This window comes from Syngnathus scovelli, chromosome 3 (genome assembly GCF_024217435.2).
Source record: "Syngnathus scovelli strain Florida chromosome 3, RoL_Ssco_1.2, whole genome shotgun sequence".
Classification (NCBI taxonomy): domain Eukaryota; kingdom Metazoa; phylum Chordata; class Actinopteri; order Syngnathiformes; family Syngnathidae; genus Syngnathus; species Syngnathus scovelli.
In genome coordinates, this window is record NC_090849.1 from 11,001,322 (window position 1) to 11,024,540 (window position 23,219).

Consider the following 23,219-nt stretch of genomic DNA (forward strand, 5'->3'; position numbering starts at 1 on the left):
TATATATATATATATATATATATATATATATATATATATATATATATATATATGTATAAAACACACACATTTATACATACCTGTCGCCATGGACAGTTGGTGTCCCCATAGTCGCACACAATTTCTTCTCCTTTGTTTATTTTTGTGATTGCAAAAGCACACAGATGTGGTTTTTTCTGTTTATCCAGTATCTGTTGGTCATATAGGCACAGACAATAAATAGTAGGAATTACAGTCATTAACAGTAATTTTTCTATCTGACGGTTTCAACAGTGTGTACATATATATTGTTACTTACTATTCTAATTTTGCTGTTTGGCTTTATGTGATCGTCATTTATGAATCTTCCAAGTCTTGCTGTGTCCTTGCTGCCATCCACGCTGTATAGGGGATTTATTGCACTTATTTAGTCTTTGTTGCATTTCAGCGATAGTATTAAACATAGCTGAAGCATCTATAACTAAATGATTCATTCAATTGTTCTTACCAGAAAATCTGTCCCCGGAAAGAGTAAAAATACAGAAGTGCTGCATCTGTATCTAAGTATTGTTTGAACAGGGCTTCTCCTTCTGAACCTGTCACGTGCCTTCCAACGTATTCAAGCAAGAACTCTCCTGCCTCCATGTTTTTGGTGGCAATTATTCCATAACCTGAAAAATGTGAGTATTTATACATTTAATTATAGTATGATAAAAAAAATAAAAATGCAATAGGGCTCAGGCACGGTGACGTCACAGTTTTGCATAGCAGACCCGTAGTAGAGCCTTAAATTCTAATGTGATAACATACCTTTCTCTTTGTTGATTATTCTTTTTTGAAATGTGGGTTTATCTTTATCAGCAGAAATGAACTCCAAGGCTTCCTTTTCAGGGCAGATCCTTCTTGGTCTCATTTTCTGTCAAAATTGACTGCAAGCAGGGAAAAACATTAACCTGTTATACAACACCAATGCACCTTTATATACACACTAACACTGCTACGTGCAATAACAATTTATTATTTACTTCATGTACATCAGGCATGTCCAAAGTCAGACTAAACATGCTAACACATATGACAAGCTAACAGGGAGTGACCGCGATGATAAAGTGAAGCAGCTCCAAGCTGAACTGGCATTACAACAGCGATTCATCATGTGGGGCTGTGAGTCAAAAGTAAATCAAAAGTAAAAATTACTTAATATTAAATATTACGAAGTGGCTATGTTAATACTGTTGAAGTTATGAACCAGTAGACGTGACACAAACTTACTTTCTGAAAAATATTGTAAATGACAAGAGCAAAATTCACTTGTTTTAAGTTTTAATAATAACAGACAACTTTGCATTACTTATAACTCCTGTTTAAAATGTTCATGAGGCAAAAATAATTTTAAACTCTTGTAAATTAAATTATTTCATACAGTTTGTTCAATGTTATCTGACTCTTCAGATATGAATGAAAGGCAGAATTTGTGTTTTTAAAGTTGTTCACATCTGCCTGAGTGGCTTATATTTGGTTATTTTGTCATTTAAAAAATAAAGACAATTGGGACAATGAAATTTGTTTCATAACAGTATGTATTTGCATGAAATTTCTGTAGTTAAAAAATGTCTGAAAAAACTATTGGCCCCGGGCCCCTTCACTTTATCAAATCTGGCCCTCCTTGCAAAAAGTTTGGACACCCCTGATGTACATACTTCATTCATGATAATATAAATACTTGCATTGTGCATACGGTAAATAAGATCTTTCACGTTCATTCTTAGACTTTCTTCATACTTTTTTTATGTTCGTAATGTTTTTCACCAGAAAGTAGCCCCAATTTCATTGCACCATTGTGTTGTAAAACAACAATAAAGGGCACTTTATTCTATTCTACTTTTTTATCAAATAGGTTGTCTACCCTTACTATTAATTGCTTAATATTTTACTAAGAATATGTAAACCTGTGGACCTTACCGCTCTCTTGATGCTCCAAAAAAGGTTTGAGGGTTGATTCTTGGTGCACAGTGCTCCAACCAATAATGCAAACTGCAACTGAGGCCCCTCGTATTTATATGGTCCTGCCTACTCAATGCACATGAGGCCTTCTCTGTTTACGACCTTACTTTGGTCCTTACATACCAGATTGAATGTAACGACCTATTGACGTTGAGCATTACTTAAAAATTTGCATTTGCACTTGCTGCTCAAAAACAGGTCAACACATTTTTTCGGGCAAATAGATTGTCTACCTTCTGAAGACAACAGACAGAGAAACCATCCGACATAATTATTTCATGTTATTTAACTAGGAATTTGTAAACGTGTGGACCTCACCGCTCTCTTGATGCTCAAAAAAGAGAGGGGTCAGGTCGTCACCTCCAGCCTTGCTCTATCTCTTTTTTGAATTTTGCACCAAAAATCAACCTCCTTGTTTAGTTATACAACTAACCTATATTCATTATTCAACTTGTCCTTGCACAGCATGAAGTAAACTAGAAGCCACACTTCTAACTGTGACTTAGAAGTTAGAAGTGGGTCAATTCTGGTTTCGATTGAGTGGAAGGGAGGGGTCAAGTCGTCACCTCCAGCCTTGCTCTATGTTGATGCAAATTTTTAAGTAATGCTCAACGTCAATGGGTCGTTACATTCAATCTAGTATGTAAGGACCAAAGTAAGGTCGAAAACAGACAGGCAAGAATGTGCATTGAGCAGGCAGGAAGTTAGAAGTCACACTTCTAACTAAACTTATAAGAAGTCACAGTTCTACAGTTCTTCACAGGCTTCTAACTAAACCTTAACCCTAAATTATTGTTTCCATTGAGTCAAGATGACTCTCTGGTTCCCTGGACTGGTAGACAATCTATTTGTGGACCTTTTTTTCCTGGCAGCAGCAACAAAAATTACTGTGTGTGTGCGTGTGTGCGTGTGTGCGTGCGTGCGTGTGTGCGTGCGTGCGTGCGTGCGTGCGTGCGTGCACGCGTCAAGTCAAAGTCTGCTGTATTGTCAATTTCTTCACAAAGAGATAGAAATTATGTTCCCACTATCCCACGGTGACAAGACATAGTACACAATATACGTACATACAAGTAAACAACACAAAAAGTAAAAACAAGAAGGCACAAACAATGAATAAATAAGAGTGATGAATAAATAATAAATAAGAGGAGCAAAAATGTGTGCATACAGCAGACAGTCAGAATATAGCGCAAAAGTACAGGATGCTACGCAGAAAGGGGGAGAGAGTTCAGGATCCTAACAGCTTGGAGTATGAAGCTGTTGGTGAGTCTGGAGGTGCGGGAGCGCAGGCTCCTGTACCTCTTCCCAGAGGGCAGAAGATCAAACAAAGAGTGAGCGGGGTGACTCACATCACTCACAATCGTGGTCGCCTTGCGGGTGAGATGGGAGGTGTAAATGTCCCTCAGGGAGGGGAGTGAAGCACCAATAATCTTACCAGACGTGTTCACTATGCGCCGCAGGGCCTTCATGTACTCAGTGCAGCTACCACCCCAAACAGCGATACAACTGGAGAGGACGCTCTCAATGGTGCCACCGTAGAATGTAGTCATGACGGCCGGAGGAGCACTTGCTTGTCTGAGTTTCCGCAGGAAGTACAGGCGGCGCTGAGCTTTCTTCACCAGTGATGCGGTGTTGGTGGACCAGGAGAGGTCCTCACTGATGTGCACCCCCAGAAATCTGGTGCTGCTCACCCTCTCCACCACAGCACCGTTGATGGTCAGTGGCAGGTGTTGGGTGTGACCTTCCGGAAGTCAACAACAATCTCCTTGGTCTTGTTGACGTTCAGCAGGAGGTTGTTGTCACTGCACCACGTGGCCAGAAGGTCGATCTCCGACCTGTATTGAGTCTCGTCGCCTCCGGTGATGAGACCCACCAGAGTCGTGTCGTCGGCATATTTCAGCACGCGGTTGCTACTGTAAGTTGCAGTGCAGTCGTGCGTCAGCAGGGTGAAGAGCAGCGGACTGAGCACGCAGCCTTGGGGGGTGATGCTGGCAGAGGTTTTGTCGCCAACACGTACCACCTGAGGTGTGTGTGTGTGCGCGTGTGTGCGTGTGCGTGTGTGCGCGCGTGCATGTGCGTACAGACTTTCAGGACAGCTGAGCTACAATGGTGGATTTAGCTTTTTGCTTTTCTAACAAATTATTTGTTTCAATTCTAAATCCCACTATATTAACAAGTGTCCATTTTGCACTTTGCATGGAAAAGTTTTGTCAAGTGTCTTTGACTAACATGTCTTTCTTTACACTTGTTTTAACCACTGTATTGTTGTTTTCTCATCTTCTCTGTTCATTTGTGGGGTTAAATACAAGAAGACAAATGCAAATGCCAGCTCTAACATGTTTTAATCAACAAATCCAGGATGGCTATTGATATCAGTTGAAGAGACAAATTGCACTCTGGCCCCAACATGGCCCTGGGGATGTATAATATGAAGACAAAGGTTTCATTGGAGTTTAGCTTCGACAAGACAATGGGAAACATAAATACAAACGTACTTTCTGGGAAAATAATTTTGTGAAGGAATTGTGTGCAGGGCGGCAAGGTGTTGCACTGGTTAGTATTTCACTCCAAATCGTCCGTAGCTGTGACTGAGTGCAAATGGTTGTCTATGTGTGACCTGTGATTGGCTGGCAACCAGTTCAGGGTTGAATAAATAAGAGGAGCAATGCCCTAAGAAAGCTGGGATAGACTCCGGGATGCCCACGACCTTTGTGAGGATAAGAGGTTCAGAAAATTGATGGATGGAATTGTGTGCAGTAAATTTCCATTGTTCATAAAGACATTTTTCTAAAATCATAACTCTTAGGCATATTATTCTACAACTACTGCATCGGGTTTAAAGTCAGTAACGGATTAAAAAGAGGGTAAGGCTTCCAAGCTGATTGTTGCTTATAAAATTAAGTAAAAAAATAGATTATGTAACCTCGAAATTAAAAATAAATTTTTAAAGTAGAGTCAGTTTGTCTTTGAAGCAGAATTCCCAATTTTACAAGGTGTTGCAAATTTGAAATAAAAGTTCAGGTCTGAGAATACCCAAGCACAGATTTGATCACAAAGCCCCCAGGTCCAAAGCTAAGGGTGCTAACCACCGTGCCACAGAGATAGCGGTCATACCGCAACAGTAGGGTTTCAAAGAGACATTTCAGGTTTCAAAGGCTGCCCCAAGAGTACCTGACTTGACTTGAGAATCCTCCTGACTGTCTGAATTTCAGTGCTTTTAGTGCATAGGTATCCTTTTGATATTGAGAAATGTGGTTTTCAGAGATGGTATCATTTTGAAAATACTGGCTGAGTAAGATAAGAACTACGAAAAGCTCCAGCCTGCAGGCTGAAGAACATCTAAGCCAGGGAAATCTGTGGGGGTTGCCACATTTCTGACTGTGCCTTTGAAGAAGGACCATGATTATTTCAAGAACCAGTGCTATAAGTAAATATCTTGCGTGTTTTTTTCTTTCACACTCATCTGCTCACTTTGATGAGAATGAAAAATATATACAGTATTTTGAGGAAGCCAAGCACAAGTGTGCTGAGTGCATTAAAAATCTGTAATTGATCTTTCCAGAAGTGAAGTTTATCGTATACTTATTGAAGTGTGCATTTGATGGAATTCACTATTAGGGAGACAAAGAGTGGCCAACTTTTTTTTAATCTTCAAATGCTATGTAGAATATTCAGTTCAGACCTCAACTCAGCTATAGTAAGGGCCATTGTACTCCGGTGGGCAGAACAGGTAGTGAAACAAATCTTTCTTTCTATGCAATCCCTAATCCATTGGTCTCAGTTTGGAATGCTTCTCTGAAACTAATTTGAAACCAAATAAGAAGTCTACTTTAAAGAATTCCAAAATTACAAAGTAGGAATGGTTAAGTATTTGGTGGGATCCTAAGATTTAATCCATCATCTGATCCATCTCCTTATACAGACCCAGTAATGCCCATTGATGAAGGGAAGTGATTTTTTTTTTCCATCTTTGCATACAAGGTGGCTAAATGTTGCTTGGCAAAGAATATGAATACATATTTAATATCATGTTAATAATATTTTTGGCATCACAATTTCCTTTGCGTGGATCAGAGTATTATCTTCTCTTTTTACATCACAACTGAGACAAATTCTAACCATGAGCTATTCTTACCTTGCGGAAATGCATGATTAAGCCTGTGAGGACATTTGGCACACGCATTAAGCAAGGCCTCGCTCTGGCCAAATGACTAATTAACTCAGTTTAATGAAGCAAAACATAGCAGGAATTAAAAAAAAAATGTCTTTGAATTCATTTACTATTACGCTACCCTTCATGAGCCATCATATTGTGGTGGAGGGGTTTGAGTGTCCTAGTTTTCATAAGGTAAGTTGCCTGGGGCTTTATGCCCCTGGCAGGGTCATCTGTGGTAAACCGTCCTAGTTGAGCCATGAGACAATTCCCAGACCAACCTAGGAATTTTTTTCTAATCCCTAATTTTCTATATACTATGTGGTGTGTATGTATATATATATATATATATATATATATATATATATATATATATATATATATATATATCTCGCCCATTTGAGATGGGCGAGATGGTAATGGCGAATTTTTTTTTTTTTTTTATATATATATATAAAAAAAAAACTTTTCCTCACCCCCCGTGGGTGGTCTCTTTTTCCCTTCAAGCTCGGGTCCTCTATCAGAGGCCTGGGAGCTTGAGGGTTCTACGCAGTATCTTTGCTGTTCCTAGTACTGCACTTTTCTGGACTGAGATGTCAGATGTTTTTCCTGGGATCTGTTTCAGCCACTCCTCCAGTTTGGGGGTTACGTACGTATATGTGTATATATATATATATATATATATATATATATATATACATATATACACATATACGTACGTATATACACATATACGTACATATATACACATATACATATATACACATACATATATATATACATATATATGTATACGCATACACACACACATCAACTGCAATATCTCAAAGAGAATGTGTACTTCATCTGTCAAGAGGAAGAGCATGAATAAAGTATTGTCTGTCTCATTTCCAGTTGTGTGCCAAATAGTGGTGTTAACAAGCTCTGGCTGAATCACTGCTGCTTACACAGGCATGAGACAAGTAATTGCCACTGCTCAATGATATATGAGGGTCATATTGATTTGTGGTTCCACCAAGGCTGTTTTTCCACTGAATGATATAGAGCCCTATTTGTACTAAAGTAATTGAACTGTATTGTTCTTACTGCTGTGCGTTTCAATATCAGCCTGTGAACGACCCAAAAGAAAAAGTTCGAAAAACATGCCATATCCTGCAAGTTGATACATATGATTAAACATTATTGAAAGAATATATAGTCCTCGTAGCCTTAAAATATCATGTAATTTTTATTTTTGGTGATTTGGCATTTTGTATATATAAATCCTCAGGGGACGCTTTCAAATGGAAAAACACAATCAATCATTATTTATGTTACCATTAATGTTTTTACATTGTGAAAACTTACTACCTGCTGCATTTCATGTCTAGAGATTGTTTGAATCCAAGGCAATGTGAAGACTTTGGAAACATTCCATTTCCTGCAAGGGCTGATTTTCATGAGGGTCATGGGGAAACACACAGTTTACACAAACAAGCATTTGTGGCAAAATTTGTGCACTCATTCAATTTAAATGTTGTTCAAATGTTGGAGGAAAGGAGAGTGGAAGAGAGGATGAGGAATTTACAAAAGAAGATTGCCATCTGGATTTAAACCCCAAACCTCAGAACTTTAAGACAGATGTGTTAACCACCATAACAGAGTGCTGCCAACTTTGGACACTTATGAATTAAGTCTTTACTTTATTTGAAAGTGAAAGGGCTTGTTCTGATTTTATTTCTTCATGGAAACGTGAAGTACAGGAAAAAAAGTTAAAGCTTTGTTTTACCATACTGTAGCTACTTATACTATAAATTGAGATGTTTAAAATAAACATCATCCAACATCAAGCATCCATTCATTCATTCTTTTGACCACTTATTCTATCAGGGTTGCAGGTGTACTGAGCCTATCCCAAGAAGAGGCAGGGTACACCCTGAACTGCTAAAGACCCAATCACAATAGGCAAACAAATATTCAAATTCACACCCATACCCAAACCAGACTGCTAATATAAAAAGGGATAATGGGTTAATGATTTATAAACTATTTCCTCCCATTTTACCTGATCTTTTCCTTTTGTCTACAAAGTAGCTTGCTGGCATGCATTTTTTCAATTCCCCAGACTGGAACTTTAGAGATTATCCTGTGAAGCTATAATGAAAAGTAGAGACAAAAAGCTGGCAGTGATCACACAAAATAGATAGCTGCTTTTATTGCAAGGAAATTCTAAAGCACTTTTCCCCACAGGTGGTTTAAACACAAATGACCCAGAGAAAAGGCAGATAGATTAACACCACCTCTGAGAGGACTGACATCTTGCAGGGTAAAATACCTCACTGACGATATCATTTCTAAAGATTAATTGACCCTTATGTTAGCAGAACAGCTACTGTGGTATCTATAGAGGGATTTGACCTTTGTGCTAAAAATAGTAACATACCACACAAACCCATGCAGTTGTCCATCTTAAAAAGACTGATGACTAGAGAAATTATCGGAGGAGCACTTGCTTGTCTGAGTTTCCGCAGGAAGTACAGGCGGCGCTGAGCTTTCTTCACCAGTGATGCGGTGTTGGTGGACCAGGAGAGGTCCTCACTGATGTGCACCCCCAGGAATCTGGTGGTGCTCACCCTCTCCACCACAGCACCGTCGATGGTCAGCGGCAGGTGTTGGGTGTGACCCTTCCGGAAGTCAACAACAATTTCCTTGGTCTTGTTGACGTTCAGCAGGAGGTTGTTGTCCCAGCACCACGCGGTCAGAAGGTCAACCTCCAACCTGTACTGAGTCTCGTTGCCCTTGGTGATGAGACCCACCAGAGTCGTGTCGTCAGCACTATGCGGTTGTCGCTGTAGGTTGCAGTGCAGTCATGTGTCAGCAGGGTGAAGAGCAGCGGACTGAGCACACAGCCTTGGGGGGGGCCCGTGCTCAGCGTGATGCTGGCGGAGATTTTGTCGCCAACACGTACCACCTGAGGCCTCTGACAGAGGAAGTCCAGAAGCCAGTTTCAGAAGTAGGTACTGAGGCCCAGCTTGTCGAGCTTGCAGATGAGTTGTTGTGGCACAATGGTGTTGAAGGCAGAACTGAAGTCCACAAACAGCAATCTCACATACGAGTCCCTTCTCTCCAGGTGGGTGAGGGCCGAGTGGAGGGCAGAGCAGATGGCATCCTCAAAGGACCGTTTGGCTCGGTACGCAAACTGGAAGGGGTCTAAGGTGGGGGGGAGAATGGATCTGATGTGCTCCATGACAAGCCGCTCAAAGCACTTCATGATGATGGCCGTCAGTGCCACGGGGTGGTAGTCAGTGAAGCAGGACGGAGCAGGTTTCTTCGGCGCAGGGACGATGGCCTGCTGCAGGGAAATGTTAAAGATGTCCGTGAAGACACCCGTCAGCTCCCCAGCGCAGTCCTTCAGCGCTTGACCTGGGATGTTGTCAGGGCCCGCCGCCTTACGGGTGTTGATAGCGGCAAGCGCCCTCCTCACGCTGTCGGCAGAGAGGCACAGGGGGTGCTCGTGTGGAGGGGGAGTGATCTTCAGCGGGCAAGTGCTGTTCTGAGCGTCGAAGCGAGCAAAGAAGCGGTTTAGATCGTTGAGCAGACAGACGTCGCCCTCACAGCTCTGCGACGCGGGCTTGTAGTCCGTGATGGTCTGAATGCCCTGCCAAAGGCTCCGTGCGTCCCTGCTGTCCTTGAAGTGGGCGGTAATCTTGCAAGAGAACGCCCTTTTCGCTTCCTTGATGCCCCGAGACAGGTCGGCCCTTGCTGTCCTCAAGCCAGCCTCATCCCCCGCTTTGAAGGCTTCGTCCCTGGCCCTCAGCAGCCTGAGGACAGCCCCTGTCAGCCATGGCTTCCAGTTAGCCCGAGTAACGATGGATTTCGAGTGAGTCGCATCATCAATGCACTTCGTGATGTAAGAGGAAACCGAGTCAGTATACTCCTCTATGTCTGTCCGATCGTTGCAAGTGGCCGCCCGCTTAAACATGTCCCAGTCAGTAGTGCCAAAGCAGTCTCGAAGCGCATCAGAGGCACCCTCAGGCCACACCTGCACCCGCTTGCGAACCGGCCTGGATGCTTTCACCAGTTGTCTGTATGCGGGCAAAAGCATAACAGTGAGATGGTCAGAAAATCCAAGATGGGGGAGGGGGGGCGGCTTTGAAAGCTCCTTTATGTGTAGAGTAGACCAGGTCCAGGAAGCTGTCACCACGTGTTGGAAAATTAACATGCTGGTGAAGCCTCGGAAAAACAGACTTCAGGTTAGCATGATTAAAGTCCCCAGCAAAGATGGTGAAACCGTCAGGGTGCGCCGTCTGTTGTTCACTGACAGCCTGGTACAGTTCACTAAGAGCCGCGATCCTGTCGCCTTCGATGTTGGAAGGCGGGATGTATACCGCGACTAGCAGAATCGCAGTAAATTCCCTCGGCAGGTATAAAGGACGGCACAAACTCCGCCATAACAATACAGTGGAAAAATAATAATAATAATAAAATGGTACACTGTGGGAATTGAACCCGTGACTCAAAGGGACAAAGCAGCACCTTTGGGGGGAGCGCTCTAGCTATTCTTTTCGTATTTTTAACATACTTGGCCAATTTAGATTATTCTGATTTGTTGTATCTAAAAAAAAGTAACTAAGAATTAATGTTGCCTTTGATTGACAAGGAATAAGAGAGCCCTTGAAAGTTTTTTGCTTGTCATTGTTTCTAGATCCTGGTGAAGCCGAGCTGGAGCCAGTTGCTCAAAGTGATATAGATCAGTTAGGTGTTGGTCTTCCATCACACTAATGTACATTTCATGGTATGCTGGCAGGGGGGAAGTCATTAAATGAGCCCTCCGAAGCATCGACTGTACATTAGGTGCCCTGGGATTTTGTGTCATTCTTCTCAGTAAATTGTATCTGCCAAAGTCCTTTCTGTAAATTTATTTTTTGATTTATAGACTGGTAGATTGTATTCTGGTGTATTTGGTCACGTAATAATTTCAAGGTGTATAAAAAGATAAAAGCTAAAAATAGAAATAAAATATAAAAAAAATAATTTTAAACATCCAAAAAAGCATGGTTGCACAAATTCACACAATCAAGCCTACAAAACACAATATTTATATTTTTCTCTTACAAGTGAATCATGTATTTATCCAGTATTTTTAGTTTCAAAATACTTTTAAAACGTCTAATTAAACAACACATTTTTAATTGTATTAATAATAATGATAATAAATTAATGGCATTAAAAGGGGTTCAATAAATCACGTGTGTGCGTGCGTGCGTACGTGCGTGCGTGTAAAAAGATAGGGGAGACACTTCATTAATATCAAAAACCTCATTAATATCAAAAAACTCTGTTTCACCACCTACATTCTAAATTTCAAATCATTACTTGTACTTTTCCAGTAGCATGTTGGCTTATTGAAACATCATGGCAAATCTTTTGCGAGCTATTCAAACAACTTTGGTGGGGGTCTTGGTAGCACCCTTTGTTGCCTTTAAACCTGGGTGACAGCTGTGTTATTTGGAACACTATCTTCCCTTCGTAATCAGACCCTGACTAAATACTCCACGAGTCATTTGTTTCTCCCGGGGCTGCAGGGCATTTGAGAGCTTTTCATTAGGTCTTTTGTTTGAAGCCAAGCTAGTTGATTGACACACCAGCCATGATGCTCTATCAATATTGAAACGCATTTGCCCCACTGTTACAGTATGTAAAATATTGTGGAGGCTCAGGGAAGATGTGCTGTGAATATTTTAAAGCAGGGGTGTCAAACTCATTTTTTTCGCGGGCCACATTGTAGTCATAGCTTCTTTCGGAGGGCCATTATGACTGTCAACCCAAATAAATTTATGAGCACCTCATATTATATACAATAAAAGCTACAAAACAAACTGACAAATAACTCGTTTTCAAATCAGACGAAGAAAAACTGGTCAAATATTTAAAAAAAAAGACATTATTAAAAGTGAAGACAATTTGCAATTCTAGGAATGACACACGAATTTGATGCACAATTTGTCTTCGCGGGCCACATAAAATGATTTGGTGGGCCGTATCTGGCCCCCTGGCCTTGCGTTTGACACCTGTGTTTTAAAGCTTGTTTGCAGAAGACTAACATTTGAAAATGACAATTCCATTGCTCTCTCAATTTAAATGCACGATGATACTTAAGTATTTAATAATTATTACACATCAGTGTTGTGCCTGAACTTCGTTCAATGATTTGGACGAATGTGAAATGAAAGTAGTGCATTTTTGTTTCGTGAACATTTTTGCGAACAAGCTCATTCTGGGACCAATGAACGACTTTGAATGACATTTCACTTTCGTTCAAGGATGCCAGGTTTTCTCTTCTTAGACTTTAAAATAAAACCCCACTTAACAAAGTCTAAACAAGACTTAAATAGGCGTGAGAAAAAGGATTTGACAATCCCCGACACCAACAAATGTCATCAAAATGCAAAGTGTTTATGGAGTCGACGCAAAATCAAAGTCGCGTGATGAGCACCCCCCACTCGGCTTTCTTGGCAAACAACAACAATAATGCTGTGAGCGCATTCGGGACTTTTAGAAGTTGTAGTGCTCTCAATGGTGTTGAACCACAAATTACTCTTCATGAGATGTTTTTGTTGTTCTAGTAAGTTATTTGGGCTTTGCACCCTTTGCAATTTTATGTCCCAAATTATAAACGTTTTCTGGCTCTTTGGGCAAACAAGTTAAGAAATAATACATTCACAAAAAATAAAAATTTAGTTAAAGCAAATATAATGTTATTTTAAATGTGTTGCACTTCATTTGTACATTATTTTATCCTACCTCAGTCTGGTACCGACAGCAGATTGTTTGTGTTTGCACATTCTGGAACACAGTCATGTTTTTGTTTCAATTCATGAGAGAAAGAAACAACTCAAGCAATTTTCTCTTGCATTTGAGATTGTAAGGTAATAGCAGCACTTGCGTGGATGGAATGACTGAAAAAGCCAGAGGGTAACAGCTCGCAGCAACCGTTTTTTGATCAGGGGGAGAACTTTGAACTTTTCATGTTTGGGAAGATGAACATAGTTTATTTTAAAAGATGTGAACTAAACTTTGAAATAGTTCATGTAGAAAATTAACTTTACCAACCCTGTTAAGTATTTATTGTTTAGGTATGCAGTGGGGCGGCTCGGTGGCGCACTGGGTAGCACGTCCGCCTCACAGTTAGGAGGGTGCGGGTTCGATTCCACCTCCGGCCCTCCCTGTGTGGAGTTTGCATGTTCTCCCCGGGCCCGCGTGGGTTTTCTCCGGGCGCTCCGGTTTCCTCCCACATTCCAAAAACATGCTTGGTAGGCCGATTGAAGACTCCTAATTGTCCCTAGGTGTGAGTGTGAGTGTGAATGGTTGTCTGTCTCTGTGTGCCCTGCGATTGGCTGGCAACCGGTTCAGGGTGTCCCCCGCCTACTGCCCGATGACGGCTGGGATAGGCTCCAGCACGCCCGCGACCCCCGTGGGGACTAAGCGGTTCAGAAAATGGATGGATGGATGGATGGTATGCAGTGGGTTGTCAGAGACAAATTAAAATCCAAGCAAACACATGCAATTGTTTTAATGGCATTGTAATTATTTTATTTTTATTTTTTTTTGGTAAAAACAATGAAAAGTCCCCTGAACCATAAATTTATCCTATTGTATACATATACAATATATACATTAGTCAAGTACGCTTTTCAACAGATTGGCGTATAAGAAGGTCCTGGCCGGCGTGCCAGTGAAATTCAAGTTGTAAACTACCGTAATTTCCGGACTATAAGTCGCGCTTTTTTTCATAGTTTGGGTGGGGGGGCGACTTATACTCAGGAGCGACTTATATATGTTTTATTTCACAAATTTTTACTTGAGCATTAAGACATCACTTACTTACAAGTATAGTTGACCACTTCCCATGTTATTTTTAGTATAGTTGATCACTTCACATGCTTTTATATCTTTATCTTGAACATATTCAAAACATAAAAAATAGAGAAAACATCAAATAAAGCAATTAACACTTTAAGCACCATATCCAAGTCCACTGTCTGCTGTATGTACACTTGCTCTATTTTTGCTCCTCTTATATTTATTATTATTATTTATTATTATTTGGCCCGTTCTCAGCTCTTTGTTTGTGTTTGTCACGTTAGCATACCTATCGTTTAGCCTGTTGTTGCTATTTAATGAATTGGAGTGACACCGATTGTTTTATAAACATGTTATTCATGTAATAGTTGTCCTTAATCACTCTATATGTTACGTTAGGCCCGTTCTCAGCTCTTTGTTTGTATTTGTCACGTTAGCATACCTATCGTTTAGCCTGTTGTTGCTATTGTTTAGCCTGTTGTTGCTCGTTCATGACTGTTTTTGGTGTGGGATTTTGTCGAATAAATTGCCCCCCAAAATGCGACTTATACTCCGGAGCGACTTATATATGTTTTTTTCACTTTTTGGGGCATTTTATGGCTGGTGCGACTTATACTCCGGAGCGACTTATAGTCCGGAAAATACGGTATTGAAATGACTAACAGCTCGCTGTAGATGGTAACATTGTATCAGTTTGAATTTGATATCAGCGTAGCTTTTGACTTAAAGATAAAGACTGGTGAATGAATATCAGCTTGTCACAGCAATTACAATTTTTATTGATTGTTTTGACACAGCCGTCAACTCAAAATCCACATTTTCAAAACAGGCAGAGGCCTAAACAGTGCCACAGTAGTCAAAATGACACATTTTGTTTGCAAAAGGTTCTTTCTTATGAGCCAATTTAAAGTATGGAACAAAAGCAAATTGTGCCTTTAAACAACTCAACTTTGACACAACTGTATGAGCACCTCCAATCAATCATTACGCAATGGACAACAAAATACAGCACTTGTGTAAGTCATTGCTTATCATTGCAGCCTATTCGTATCTGCATGTAGCTTACATGCCAGTGCCGTTTGTAGTCCAATTAGCACTCTTGCAAAAAATGCATCCAGAATCAGTTATACTTTGATGCAAATTGCATTGATTACATTCCTTTTATCAGACTGTGGCTGACCAATTAAATATTCGCCTAGAAAATACATGGAAATAAAAATAAAATCAATTACTGTGTGAGAAATTAGGAAAATAAAAAACAACAGTCTTTTACAGTAAAGAACAAAACTCTATAGTAGGCCTCTACTATAAGAGTATGAGATAGCCACAAGTGATCTTCTGTCTCTTCTGAACCCTTCCAGCTATACCTCCACCTCGCACAAGGACTCCTTTTCCTCTGAACCCTCTACCTCTTTACTCTCACTCTACCTCTCATCTGCCTTAGACCTCTTCTATCCATGCTTGCAAAGAACACAGGCCTAAAGACTGATTACAAATTGAAACATTTTGTGAAGTGTCAGATAGGTCCTTTTTTAGTGATTGCATACTGATCAGGGAATTTCTAAGAGCTCGGCGCATATGGCTTCTATTATGCAAACACAGCTAAAACAATGGAGTTTGGACTTCTTGAATGACATCTGTGTTAACTGTCGTGCGAAACGGTGGGAAAACTGTGTCAATCCAGTTTCTTCTCAGTTTCTTTAAACAGGTCAACGCAATCAATAAAAACTGTAACAGTTCATTTTAGCTCAAAGTTCACTCAAAAAACTATTTCAATAATATAAATCAAAATGACATTGGAGTGACAAGGCTGTAAAAAAATACTTAAAAAACTAAATCCCAAATCTGAGTTGATGATCCGCGCAAGTCAGTTTTCTCATTGAAAATGTGCTGTTCTCATCCTGGCATGTGCACTTGCAGCATTTCTTGGATGAGTGTCTGTTGGACAGTCTGTATTTTCAATCTCCAAAATAATGTTGGTGCATTGATTGGTTGTGTTGATATTACTAAAAATATGCACAGTTGGAGGTAAAATAAAATCTTACAATATAATAATTAGTATACAATGAATCGTGTGCATGTGTGCGTGCATGTGTGCAACTCCATTCATATGCCGTTTAAGAGAATCAAGTAGAACTGGCATCCACCATCTTTTCTTTTGATTTAATTGAGTCCTACTCAGCCACATGTCTGCTCTCTGTTCATAAAACAGGTCATTAAATATTGAGCATTCATAGAGGTCCATCATGGTGCTGTATCCAGCTTGACTGGATGTGCCCTCAGTGCCCCTGGTTGTTGTCATTTCAGGGGGGACCTCTGGGAATTTGCCACCGTGCACTTCCTCTCCCATCATCAAAGGACGAGTGACAAGGAGAATGCGTGCCACCTCAAGGCACCTCTCAGATTCTCACTCCACATCGACAGATCTGCAGATGCTGCAAACACCAAGTTCTACACGTAATTTCACACGTGTAGTAAGAGTCATTGATGCATAAAGTTCATTAACCGCTTAAATATATTCGAACGTATTTGACTCTCTTTGTTTTGCCCTGAGCGTGTGTGATACCCTCTTTCAATGTGTGTCTTCTGTAACTTTGAGCTACATCCTGCTCAGCCTAATAAGGTTAGACAGCAGCACTGCAGGAGGTCAACAAATGTGATGTCCTCTCAATAAAACCAGAGGGCAAATGCGACTATATATTTGCTTATCTCCTCTTACTGTTCCTTGGATATACAGGGTTCAGGTTCTTCATTTCCTTTCAAAATGTGGGCTTTTACAGAGGTCATAGTTTGACGAACTCCTTCTAGACATTCTAAAGATTTAAACAAAGCTTTTCATTTAGTCGAGCACTATTGCCGTAGCGATACACTGTTTGTCACTAAATATGTGGCTGATTTTGAGGGTCTAAAGATGTGTGAGAACATATGAAACTTTCCACACACAGACTATTATAGATTTTAATAAAGCAGCTCAAGTTGTACATTTCCCCTGGATTTAAATTGAGCAACACATGTTAACAGCTCAAGACCTACAAAATAAACCTGAACATTTTCATGCACAGGCCTGGCAGAGGGATCTGTGTTTTAGGGGTTATTTTGTCACTTTCAAAAAATTCCGACATGCCAATACCCCCAACAAGGCTAGGGTTGCTCGCAGATCAAATTTGATCAATGAATTTGCATTACAGGCTGGAAAACATTTATTGTCAATCTGTACATCATTAAACACCTTATCCTCTACTGTGGGTACGCCATATATCAACAGACCATGTTAAATTACGAAAGTCATTTTTCATCCGGGAGGGGAAAATAAATCTCTCCCTGTCTGGGTTAAGAAACATGGATTCCTCTTAAGGCTTCACAACACATTGTTATATATGTCTCTATGTGAGCTACATGGTGTCGGGGGCAGTGTAATTATGGCTTTGCCGTCTTCCCTTAAAGTCTGTGTTTATGTGTAACTGCTGACGCTTCAGCTCATCATCATGCTGAACGCTTTGATTGCCCTGCGCACACACAGCAGCTCCCCGACCCCCAATTACAGAATTGCCAAAGGTGTTGCTGGCATCCAAATAGCAATTATAGGGAAAACGGCCATGTCAAATGTGACAACCACAACAATTTGGCTTTGTCAAGATAATTACAAGCATCTTGATGGTGGCACTCAGCTCAAGCACAGAAGACACACTGAGCGGGAGGGAAAAAAATTGTGAAGATTTCACATCAAATTGGGCTGTGATCTCTATTCAGCTAATTTCTAAAACATTTACAAAACAAAAGAGGCTGGATAGGGGCTCTTGGGACCTGGACTCATTCGAAGATTAAAAACCTCAAAATAATATAGGGAAACCCCAAATCATAAATGAGGGAAAGAACTCAAGACGTTGAGGGGCTTAGTTATTATTGCTGCTCAGGAGAAATCTGAAATGCAATGTAGGTCAATGCACATTGGGACGTGCTGAATGTATTCCACCAGATCTGTGAGTCTCTTTGGACTGACTGGGCACTTGCATACAGCTATCTATTGTTTCACAGAAAAAGATGGAACTTTTTTAATTTTCTTCTTAAGCCTTCATGGAGATCTGCAATCTACAAAGTAACATTCTATTTACAGTATATGACATGGTGGTTTTGAAATACTAACACAGCAAGCATTGGCGCAGTATTACAGTCATTGGTCTTCAAGTGTTCTTTTTGCACTCTCTGACCTTTGTTTCTTTGACTTAATACCGATGAAGGAATGGGGTCGAAATACAAAACGTCCTACCTAGCTACAAAAAGAGATATGCTCAAACCTCATTGAATAAAGTACATAAGCAGAAAAGTATATTCACATATTAAATCAATAAAAGAAACAATTTAAGAACAAAAGAACAGCAATAGATTAATGATGTCACAGCCAAAAGCTAACATAATTTCGTACAAAATGACAAAATTGAAAGAATGAGGTACGACAGTGTATGTCCAAGATTGGAGAAAAATGTTCACAGGAAGGTCACGTGGAGATAAAACCAGCAGGTGCCAGAGGGAGCCAGCCAAGGACTCTGCCAAAGATGATCGCCAAGGCCGAAAGACGGGATGGAAAGCAACAGCCCCCACACACACCTAATCGCCCATAACCAGCACCCACTCCCATGGCGAACTTTCCCCACCCCAAAGACTCATCACCCATCAAACTCGGCCCACACTGGCATGTGCAGCTAATATAAGCTAACCAAAGAACCTTGAACGTTGCCTTTTCTGAATGGAGACTTTCCGCTCTTGAAGGGCTCCTTATTTTATTGTTGTCTGGCTTGAAGCCCACATGTACTGTATTTTCTGGACTATGAGGCTCACCGGACTATAAGGCGCACCTTCAATGAATGGCCCATTTTAAAACGTTGTCCTTATATAAGGCGCACCGGACTATAAGGCGCACCATTAATGCATCGTGTCAGATTTTTAATCCAAATCAAATCGTTTTCCATTTTATCTTTTTTATTTCAACTTCAGACGCAACAAATTACTTTATAATCACAAAATAATGATCCATAGTGTTTTTGATTCATGATTCATAGCCTTCAGCGGGCCACTTATGATTGATTTCATGACACAGTGCTTCGGGCTAGTTTAAATTTAGGAATTTAGTCCATATATAATGCGCACCGGACTATAAGGCGCACTGTCGGCTTTTGAGAAAATTTTAGGTTTTTAGGTGCGCCTTATAGTCCGGAAAATACGGTACTGTATGATAACTCTCAATGGATGCCAGCAGTAAGGGCAGAAGTCTAATGAGTTTCATGAGGATTACTGGGTGACTTAGTGCTATGGAATGATTCAGCCTCGACATTTGCCACCAGTCAGTATGCGTTCAATAGAAGATTGGTTTCAGTGACAACTATACCTTATACTGGAACAGCCATTTTTAACCAAGTCATTTTTGCATATGCTGCACCCTCAAAAGGAAAGACACATCTACGGCGTTCATTTCGGTAGCTTTAATTTCCCAGTTCAGTTGGAGGTTACATGAAGAGACATCATTCAGTAGCTTTGTTTTGTTTTTTTCTTGGGCTTCCAGATGACACCACCAGCCACTTCAACTGTAACCTAGGGGCCTGAACAAAAACTATAATTACAGAAAATGCATAAAAATGACAAATATGTTCCCCTTACCGAAACTATACCTTTTCACAAATAATAAAACCTTGATCCTTCAGCACCTCTAGGTTGCACCACATATCCTGAGTCAAAATCTAGCCTTCACTCTTTTGAAACTCTTGCTCTCCCCCTCCCTCAAGCAGCCCCGAGGACACCAAAACATCTATTCGGTGTTATTTACTACCCTCGTGGAATTCCATATTCTCAGAGCTGCTATGAAGTCCATTAATTAACTAATCCTAACATGTATCCATAATTCAAATCTTTCTTCTTCATTTAGAAGTACTTAATTCAGCCCCCCACCACCCATTTCCCAATAATGTTTTGTTGGGAACTTTGAAAAATAGCAAATGTGTTGTCAGATTTGTTCTTTTAGGGGAATTTCCAAGCAATGATTCATGTGCTTGTTTCGGCTTTTCCCTTGCGTCTCTGTTCCGCTAACCCATGACAATTGTGGAATTAATTTGGAAAAACAATGAGCATTGGCATCTTAACAAAGCACAATGTAAATAATCTACATTCCAATGGGCAGAAAATAACTCTGCCATCTGGATACAAGGAAGTGCCATTCCTTGCTGCCTGGTACTCTTTTGTTTATTGTTTAACAAAGCAAGAAGATAATGACTGCATGTATCGTGGCTGATTCAATAACAGTGATTTATTAGCATCTCTCTGTAGACACAAGTTGCATCCAGGAACCATGTTTAGTCACTTTTATTGGGTATCTCAAAGTATCCAAGACACTGGACAGCTCTGTGTATGGCAGCAGTGTATTGTACATGTATGTATCTATAATGACCACTAGATGGTAGTATGTTCTTACAATACACAAGAATGGGTTTGATGGTCAGAGGACGTCAACACATTCTTAAATGATACACGAGTGACCATTTAATCAATTTAATTACATTTTAAATACCTATGTTCAACCGACACATTGATAATACGGTTTTTCCTCATTGATTTCCAAATATAGAGTATAGAAGTGTAATTTTTTTTTTAATAAAAAATGTACAATCTAATTAAAGTAAAATAATAAAAGTTGCAATGTGTTAATTTTGTCTGAAACATTTGTAAGAAGCACGCCACTAAATAACTTTTTTTTGGATCACCACAATAAAAGCATGCACTATAATCGATCAGCAATGCCAGCAATGTGCATATCCTCCATAACACACCTGGTAGTCACTAGACTCATTATACTAACAACACAGTACATTTTTCAAATGTGACTGATTTCATCAAATTTAGAAACAAAGCTTTTTTTAATCTCAATTATGATATTCATATCTGCAGTACATGTAACTAAGTGGCGTCATAAGGTGCTTATTAAAATTGTTTTAATCCAACAATTTATAACACTCTTAAACTGAATCATAATTTTTGAAGCTATGGGATATTTTGAACAACACCAAATAAATGGTTGGATAAGGATGGTGTGGAGAGTCTAGTACAGTGGTTCTTAACCTGGGTTCGATCGAACCCTAGGGATTCGGTGAGTCGGCTTCAGGGGTTCGGCAGAGCTGGTATGCTAAGTTTAAGATGCACTTTTATTCTTCGCTTTCAACCCAAAATAAGACTACTACTCTACATTTGTTTGTGTTTTAATATACTGTCTGTAGTTGTATCATTATCATGTATCATATATTATATAGGCCTTTGTTACAAGCTGCAGTAGTTGTGAAATGTGCAATATAAATAAAGTTGTATTGTACTGTATTGTGTTGGAGCCTATTATAGAAAAGGCTGGGATTAGACCAAGAGAGCAAATCATGAGTCGAGACGATGATAGCCGGCTCTCTCAAAGTTGGGAAACTGTTCTAACACCAGATGGCAACCTTTCTTCGAGTAGGCACTTTGACTGCAAAGATGGTCCCACATTACTGCATCCAGCCAAATTCCAATTAGCCTAAGCAGTAATCGCTTAGTCCAAGATGTCACCTTCTGTCATTATGATATCGCTATCTAAAGACAATGTCAAACAACACCAATTGAGATTTAGAGTATTTATGAAAAGTTCTTGGCGGTGTCATGTGACATCCGTGATGACAATGACAGACGATACTTGTCTTCAAAACAACTATCATGCTCATCATGCTTATTATAATAAAGAAAATAAAGACAAACAATATCTTGTAATCATGTGAAATACTGCACATAATTTATTTTAGCATTGGACTCTGCACATTTGTGAAAATATTCTAAATGTATAGATTTTCTCTCCAGTTTTTTGTATACACATCTACTGTGTTATCCTATAGGACAGCAGTTCCCAACCTTTTTGCGCTACAGACCGGTAACATGTCAGACAATATTTTCACGGACCGGCCTTTATATAAATATATAAACAAATAATACATTTATAATAAAAAACGCATAAAAATAAAACTCACACCTAAGTATCTGCTCCGTAGCTTTGTGGGCTCGACTGGGGATATATGTTACGTGGCCGGGACGAGCGTCTTGATCTGAATTAATTGATCGTCGATATAAAAATAATGTTGTTTTTTTTTTTTTTTTCTGTGCGGCCCGGTACAAAAATGACCCATGGACTGGTACCGGTCCGGGGCCCGGTGGTTGGCGACAGCTGCTATTGGAGACTACTACACTGCCCAGAACTACCGGCAACAAATTAATTTTTGTGTGGACGTAATTGCCAAACAAAGATCTTCTCTATTCTGATACATAGGCTTTCAGACCATTAAAAATGCAAATATACCCTCTGGAAAGTCATTACTGATGACATGAACTGCGACCAATGGGTGGAAAGAAAAACTGTGAAACCGTCCAAATCAATTGGATCCAAATTTTTACTAATTTAGTTTTTTGTGGTAATGCAATTACCCTCTCTCCCGCTCTAATTGGTGCCACTTAAATCCAAGCTCAACTCATTGGCACGTCACCACAAATAAGCTGGCAGACAGCATTGTGATATAATCACGGCCTGGGTAAATGGATGTCTCATAACTGAAGAGATTAATAAGATTAGTCATTTTCAACTCTCATCTCATTCTTAGATTTGAATCACCGTAATTTCTCTTTCAGCAGTACGTAGTGAAGATTTGTAGATTTATTTTAAACTGATGATTTATGAGAGTTTCCAAAGAATTGATTAAATGCCAAGATGAGAAATTATTTGTGTCACAAATTCTGTCAATTCGATGGATGTTGCCGTTTTAGCGTACAGCATGCAACATGCTGTCTGTTGTGGCCGCCTGACAGATGATCTGCTTATAGGCTTTACTGTAAGGTGCCAGGCTGCCCGGATAAATTTGTGGTGCACTCTGCTACTCTCTCCAGCTCTCTCGAATTTGACCCTTAAGGTTAATCTGAACTGGTTCCAAACCAGTTCTGGGCTCATGTACAACATGCGGGCAGCTAAATATTAACTGTTGGAGCTTTTACATATATTTGACTTTATGCTCTGTGTAGCCTCCTTTACCCACTGCCACTCTCATTTTACTGCCAAAATTTCAGACTTGACAGACAAATAATACCCTCCCGTGGCATGCCGCATGACCACGCTGTATGAAATTTACATGATAGCTCAGTTTGCCACAAATCAGCTCACAAAACCACCACTGTAGCTGCATCTTGCCAGAAT

General features: G+C 40.1%; 1 protein-coding gene and 1 long non-coding RNA gene across 2 annotated transcripts in view; one reads left to right on the forward strand and one right to left on the reverse strand.

The window, feature by feature from the left end:
- zmat4a (zinc finger, matrin-type 4a) overlaps nt 1–18,306 on the forward strand; it is an 84,364-nt gene extending 66,058 nt beyond the window's left edge. The window contains exon 7 of the mRNA XM_049716548.2: nt 16,286–18,306. Within this exon, the coding sequence (XP_049572505.1) occupies nt 16,286–16,439 (154 nt within the window). The 3' untranslated portion in view covers nt 16,440–18,306. The remainder of the gene's footprint in view (nt 1–16,285) is intronic.
- Nucleotides 79–992, reverse strand: LOC125965779 (uncharacterized). The gene is made up of 4 exons (XR_007479965.2): nt 790–992; nt 488–650; nt 299–380; nt 79–191 (listed from the first exon to the last, which is right to left on the reverse strand). It is a non-coding gene; the product is annotated as an uncharacterized lncRNA (long non-coding RNA).
- Nucleotides 18,307–23,219: the final 4,913 nt, after the last annotated feature.